At 39.4% G+C, this 7,517-nt stretch overlaps 1 protein-coding gene across 3 annotated transcripts in view; it reads right to left on the bottom strand.

The window, feature by feature from the left end:
• KIAA1328 (KIAA1328 ortholog) overlaps positions 1 to 7,517 on the bottom strand; it is a 294,794-nt gene that overhangs the window by 241,640 nt on the left and 45,637 nt on the right. For 2 of the 3 annotated variants that reach the window (XM_045296079.1, XM_045296077.1), the window contains exon 4: positions 6,613 to 6,728. The exons of the other annotated variant lie outside the window; for it this stretch is intronic. In XM_045296079.1, coding sequence (XP_045152014.1) covers positions 6,613 to 6,728 — 116 coding nt within the window. The remainder of the gene's footprint in view (positions 1 to 6,612; positions 6,729 to 7,517) is intronic. 3 annotated transcript variants of the gene reach the window in all.

Below are 7,517 nucleotides of genomic sequence, written 5' to 3'. Positions count from 1 at the left end.
GAAACCACTCCTCTATCCGTCTCCAGGCATGTCTGCCCACATGCAGATAAGCCCACATACGAATATCCAGCGTGAAGACTTTTATCCATGCTACACCACGCTTGAAGACAAAACTTCATTTATTTGTAATTAGAAATATTTCCCAATATATAATTACATATTGTTTTTGTGATGAATCACTATGCTTGAATTATGTTCAATTTGTAACAATGAAAATACATCCTGCATATCAGATATTTATATGACATTCATAACAGTAGCAAAATTACAGTTATGAAGTAGCAATGAAAATAATCTTATGGTTGGGGGGCCACCACCACATGAGGAACTGTATGTTGCAGCATTAGGAAGGTTGAGAACCACTGATCAAGAGCGATAAGGTATTTGAATATGCAAAATGTGTAGCAAGTCTACTTACTATTTGGTTAGGAATTTGATCATTTTAATAGTTATTTTCCACCACTGGTCACAAAGCCAGCTATAGATTTATATGTGTTTGTTTTTAAAGTGCTAATTATCCTATAAAGTATCTGAAGCTGGCCAATCTTTTCTTATGTAGAAAATGCAAAACTTACTCTGTACTTTAGTAAAATTTAAAGTTGGGGGTGGGTGGGTGATCACGTGTTTGGCAGCATAGTTTGTTACTGTAGTATTCCACACTACCTCTGTCCAACTAGTATCCACCCATCGCCACTCTCCCCTGCCAACCATAGTCATTTTAAGTTCATATTTTTCATTTTCCTATAACTATTGCCAAGATTACAGAATCTCCTGCTTTTTCTTACAAAAGGTTAGTAAGATTAATTCAAAAGCAGAAATCTTTTAGCTTGAAAGTTATTTCCTTTCTCATGAAATTTATTTCTGCTCCCCCAAATGACTCCCTCTCACCCCATTCTACCCTCTCAATTATAAGAGTACTTCCCCCAGTATGGTTCTGATCTGTTCGGGATTTAATTGTATCCCCCAGAGAGATATGGTAAAGTCTTATCTTCCTGTACCTGTGAAGGTGACCTTGTTATCACTGAAATTAACAGGAGGGTACCCTGAAGGAACTAAAAAACAACAACCAATTTCATTGTCATTGAATCGATTCTGACTCATAGCGACCGTACAGCAACTGGAACAGGTGTTTCCTAATCTGAGAGGTGTCTCTATAAAAGAGAAGAGACACAGGCAACCTGGCAAAGGCAGGACAACCGTATGAAGATACATCTCCAACCAAGTAAAGCCTGGAGAAACCAGACAGGGCTTTCTAGACACTTTGGAGAGAACATGACGAGTCTGACAAGCTGACTTGGACTTGGCCTCAAGAACCATGAAATAATCCAGTTCTGTTCTTAGACGCTATGCTGGCATTGGTTATGACAGCCCTGCAGTACTGTACTACCCTTTTTTAGACTAACAGATAATGTTGGCATCATCTCTCAGTCTGGCCTTTAATAGCAGTGATGTACAGGTAAACAGAGAATTCGGAATACCTTTGAAGCATAATTGTTATTCAGAACCAATGGTTTCTTCTAGTGATTAGATAAACTTCTTATGCCTTGTCTCTAATTCATTTTCAGCACTCATACTGAGACCTCTGGCTCATCCCACTCTTTAAAAGGATTGAGGTGGCATCCTTTAAAACACTTGCTCCCTAGAGTGGTTTCTAAAATGACTACCCATACAAAGGGCTGGAGGATGTGAACTATAAGCACTTCTAACTGCTTCAAATCACTGAGTCTCAAGCACAGAGTGGAAACAGACCATGAAAAAGCCCAGTGAAAAAGGCGCAGAAACGAGCATCGGAAGAGCGTCATCTCATACCTCAACCATCTCAGCAGCACAAATGAAAACTGCGTTGATTCAGTGTGTATGAAGCATCACACCTTCCTTACATACAAAATGTGAATCCTCAATTTTGACAGACCTATCATAAAGACAATATTAATTATCCATATATTACAAATAAAATTTAAAAGGATGCAGAGAACCTCAGTGCCTTTTCTAAAATCAGAGCGCTAGTGTTAGTGCTGATGCCGAGATTTGGTCTCTAAACCCACCATGTTTTCTCAGGTTTGTTTTTGTTTTTTTGCTATGCCAGTGACAACCACTTAGTCGTCACTTCTAATAACTACTACTTTGTGCAATCTAGTCAATACTGATACATGGTGACCCTGGAGGTAGAACTGCCCCTGTGGGCTTCCAAAACTGTAACGCTTCATGGGAGTAGAAAGCTTCATTTTTCTCTCAGAGTGGCTGATGGTTTTGAACTGCTGACTTTGTGGGTTATCAGCCAACCAACGAGTAACCCTTAATCCACCAGGGTTCCTCTCTAGTCACTGGCCTATACTTTCCCCCTGAAACTTCGGAGACCATCTTCCCCCTGAGACATATGCTCTAGAAATAAAATTAGCTCAAGTAAGAACCAACCTTTCTAATAACATGATTTTTCATATTGGACACATGATATTTCTCTTTAAGCTTCAGATGGACCTCTCCTGTCCCATACATTCTCAAGGGGAAAAATTCTACTAGGTATGTCAGACCGGTTGGCTTAGAATATGAAATATTCATTTATATAGCTAATTGTCCAGGAAAATAAACTTTCTTCCAAAGACTAAAAATTGTCAGAATTCTGATGTTTTAATAATAAATTCCTAATTTACTTTAAGAACAAATCCTTCAAGAGCCTGATCTTACAAGAGATATATAAAATCTCTTCTTTCTTTCTTTTGACAAAGATACTGGTCTGCGTTTGCATAGATGATTAATAAATCATGTTATTGGGAGTTTTAAGACAAAAAAATCCATAAATTTGGTACAACATAACTTTAAAGTGACAAAAATCAGAATTCAGGAAGGTAGCACCTCTGTCTGAAACAGACTTTAAAATGATCTAAAATTATCCAATTTCACGTATATGAAAGAGATCGAATCATTCACGTATGAAAGATAAATGTATCTGTAGTTAAATCTGTATTGTTTTAAATTATGTCCTTGTTTTATGTTTCTAAGTTTCATAGAGTTTTACGTACTGTAAAATCATCTGCATTAACCTTTGACAGGTTTATTCTGTACAGGAGATTTGCACCTGAGCGATCTAGTTGGAATAAAAACATGGGTATCATTTTTAAAAATCATGACTTCGTTTCTTCTTTGACAATAAAGCCCTATTGACACAACGATCTACTGGTGATTAAAGAAATCTCTAAAATAATAAGAATATCAGGGCAAAGGTATATAAGAGGAGGAAACCCAATTACACTAATTATATCATTTCAATTTTCAAGAATGGTCTAATCACAAAAGAACAAATACTCAAGTCAGACCCACTCTACCATAATGTAAAATAGGACTGGGTCACATGACACATGTGGGAAAACAGGATTTCTATTGCAGCTACTCCACTTTATACCTGGGGCACAAAGGCAGCCATGAACAAGACATAAACAAATATGGCAGGGTAGGATTTGCCTCAGAGGTAGCAATTTACTGACCTCTGAGCTAAATCAAGGGAGTAATGCGAAACACAGTCACTAAGGCATCTGGGACATTTTAAAAGGTTAGCCTGATGAAAGAACCCATCCACAGACATGGGCAGTTTTGACTGTTAAATTCAAGAGTTCACTGTTGGGCCACTGACAGCAAGACCAGCGGTGCAAACTTACCAGCTGCTCTGAAAGAGAAAGATGCTCCTGAAAAGATTTACAGTCAATGAAACCCTACAAAGGGTCACTCTGAGTCGGAACGACTTGATGTCACTAGGTTTGGGTTTGGTTTCCAGAGAGTTACCCATTTTTGCTAAGCATATGATCAAATCATGCCATGATTAATCACATTCTAACAGAGGCCAGAATTTCTAAAATTACCTACTTCCTCTTTTTCCCAACTCACCAAAAATTCCAATGGATGGAAATACATATCTTTTATCCCAGGAAAGCCAAAATACCACCAGGTCTTCATTAGCTAAACACTAATCCTCTATGTCCTATCCAGGTGACAGATTTGGAGGCTGAATCCATGCCCACCCCCTTCTCACTTGCTGCCTTCCAATATAAAAGATGGACAAGCTTCTCTCTAATGTTCTCAACCCTGATCACAACTCAGGGTGGCCATGTAATAAAGTGAAGGGCAATAAATATGAAATGAAATATTATAAAGGGTGAAATTTTGAGAAAAATCTTTACATTGTTCAAAAAGGAGGAGGTGGGGTTAATTTAACTCAAAGAATTTGGGCTTTTGCCTGGGTTCCTGAGAGATCACCTATAAACCCTGGGACTTTCTCCAATGATTAAAGTGTCTTTGATGAACACTCCAGACCACACTTAAGGATTTATGACTCAAACTGGGGGAGGGCTGACTGAGCCGGAAAAAACCTATCATGATATCAAACTCCCTTGGTATCTACAGACCTCAGGGTTAAGGAACTGGAGTTTGAATAATATAATGGGCTCCCCTCCACCTCCCAATAAAGGCTCTGGACTTTAACACTCCACCAGCTTCCTGGCTGGTGAAATAGATCAAAACACACAGATGGTAAGACACCTCTTATGGGGACCTACCCTACCCAGCGCCTCAAGAAACACGAGGTTTTCTACTCTCATAAACAGTTGGTCTTGGAAACTCACAGGAGCAGTTCTACCCTGTCCTACAGGGTAGCTATGAGTTGGCATGACTCAATGGCAGTGATTTTGGTTTGGCTAATGCCTCTTTTCATGTGTTTCCTTCCAGTCATAATATACCTATAAACATAGCCCTTTCTAGAACTGTTAGTTGTCCCAGCAAATCATCGAATGTGAGGGAATAGTGGGAGCCAGCTTGTCAAAGTTGAAGGAGAGCCCTAGGGATCCTTGATCTTATAGCTGGTGCCCTGAAAGGAGTACTGCTCTCTTGGGGACTCTATCTTGGTGGTCCTAGTCCTGAGCTGGAAGCCTAACTTGTGACGTCTGTCTTAGCTCCCAGTGGTAAGTGTCAGAGGTAGAAGTGCTGCATGCCGGCCAGTGTCGGAAGAAGAGAGAGGGGACCAGAATTGGTGATGATCATTATTGGATCTGATTGACTCTCACAGTCTGGTGTCAGAGAACTGGGATCTGATTTGCTATGTGGTAGAGGAGAAGCAACTGCTGTGACCTCTTCTCTTTTCATTTCGCCCTAGTGCACATGTACTGTCCGGAATTGTAGCAGCCATCTGACAACCTTTAGCAAAAACAATAGTCCTGTAGAGGCGTCAGCCCTGAAAACATTAAGCACAGAACCAACTCTAGGTGTCACCTCTATCCGGAGTTCCTGTTACATGAGGCAAAAAAAGACCCTCAAAATTGAGATTCCTGTTCCACATGAAAGCATTTCTAACTTTCCTTTTCTTAAAAATGCTAGTGGCCCAAATCACCACTCAGTGTGAGGTGAAAGAACAAAAGTAGCCGACCACAGTTTGAAACATTACTTTAACCTAGAGAAAGAGAGCAAAATGAACCGCACAAAACACAGGGGCTGCCTGGCAGTGAAGCTGAGGCTATTGAGTCCGAGAGGGCAGAGAAGGCCAGGAAGATGCCAGACGAGTTACCGTGCTTTTGTTGTTAGGTGGTGTCCTGTGGAACTGGCCCACTGGGTTTTCTACATGGTGATCTATAGGGGAGCAGATGGCCAGCTGTCGGTGAGGGAACAGCAAAGTGTCCAGGAGTAAAGAGGAGGAAATAAATGAACAACTACTCCTTCAGAATTTGGAGGCAATCAATCATGTCCTACATAGAAAATCCAGCCTGAGAATTTAGGTTATATCAATTTCCTATCATGCACCCCTAGCAGTTAAGAAAAGCTAACTGCGGAACTCACTTTTTATTGTGTTTTTGACTTCTTTCCAAGTGAATTAATTTATTTTTATGCTTTGCTTTCCTTGGCACAATGGTAGAGTTACTATAGACATGTGATCATTTTAAAACTTGCAGAATATTTCAAATAATTAATAGTCATACTGACAATATCCTCTAAGCATTTACAGAGGAGTGTGTCCCTAACTTTAGGGACAGTCACTTCAATATCAATGCCACAATATAAAATATCCCTTCCCTCACTCTACCCATTCAATGGAAATTTCAGTAATATACTTATTTGAAATCATACCCAATTGAGTACAGCCCACAATACCCTCCCGTTCTCCAAACACTCCCTGGGCATGGTCTGTACTGTGAACACTTTTCAATGATAACATCTATAAATTACAAAGGGGTCTGTGTGTGGTTTCCTAGCAGAATGCCTTAGAATTGTTCAAGTTTGAGCTAGCAAGAACATCAGATATGAAAAGGTTTCAGGAACAATTACAGCAGTGGAACAGAGTGTAATAAAGTTCCAAGGCTACATTTTAATGGCCAAATTTCTGATTGTCTTTTTTAGTTGATAAATATCTGCTCCCCAGCATAAAAGCAGCAGCAGCACAGCTGGATGGCGCATCGAGCACAAAGGAGGCGGCAGCGCATGCTGTGAAGTGTCTTTCTGATTGCCTAGAAATGGCAGCACATGCAGATTTATTCCGTTATAAATTAGAACAATAATTTCTCTGGAGTTTACATTTTCTCCACGAAGGAGTCAAACTTTCAGCACGTTAAGAAAGAGGACTTTCAAAAAGGATATCTTCCCTTTCTCGGATGATCAACTCATTCTGCTCTTCCAGCTGCCTGATCTTCCTCTCAAAGGCCTCCTGCTCGGCCTTCAGGCGTTCTTCGGTCACCTCCTTTTCCTCACTGACTCTGAAAGAAAGAGAAGGGCTCAGAGCGCGCCCGTAAGAGAACAGGTGCCTTTACCAAAACTGGATTTATTCTAGAGGTTTCTGCTACTTCAATTCTTTCCTCGTTCTCTTTTTTTTTTAATCTTCCATAAGGCAATCCTTCTTCACCTTAAACATGCATGCAACTTTACATCAAGGATGTTTCTAATCATCAGAAATGTCTTAAAAATGTAAAGTTTACCACCACGGGCTCAAAGAGAAAGCAAATGTTTAGAAAATGATGATGGCAACATATGTACAAATATACTTGAAACAATTGATATATGGGGTGTTATCATAGCTGTTAGAGCCCCCTATAAAATGATTTAAACAAAATCTAAAATTCAACATAGGACACAGGTACTCAATTAAAATCCTAGAAAGACAAATATTCCAATTTTTAGAAGAGGATTTTTTCCCCCATTATTAAAGCAGGCATAACCCATTTATTTTTATTTAGACTTTTTTTTCTCACACTTTTAACTGGATTCTGTCAGTGAAATAAATAGCATCTTCCTGACCCTTCACTTCTCAGCAGCATGTGACTAATTGGACTTGGGAGAAAAAAATGTTGCTAATGTAAAGGAAAGTTTGCACTGTATTTATCCTTTATAAATTTATTATACAAACTAAAAATAACCTCAAAAGTATTGTCACCACCGTTTGAACTCTGAAAAACAATTGTACTCAATCCCATCAAAAGAAAACATAGAAAAAAAATTCCTCAAATGGTAAACCACCACCAAACCAAAAAACCAAACTCAAAGCCACT

Source organism: Echinops telfairi, unplaced genomic scaffold (genome assembly GCF_000313985.2).
Source record: "Echinops telfairi isolate 266 unplaced genomic scaffold, ASM31398v2 ScPeMD7_7400;HRSCAF=8409, whole genome shotgun sequence".
Taxonomy (NCBI): Eukaryota; Metazoa; Chordata; class Mammalia; order Afrosoricida; family Tenrecidae; genus Echinops; species Echinops telfairi.
This window is presented reverse-complemented; position numbering and strand designations above follow the sequence as displayed.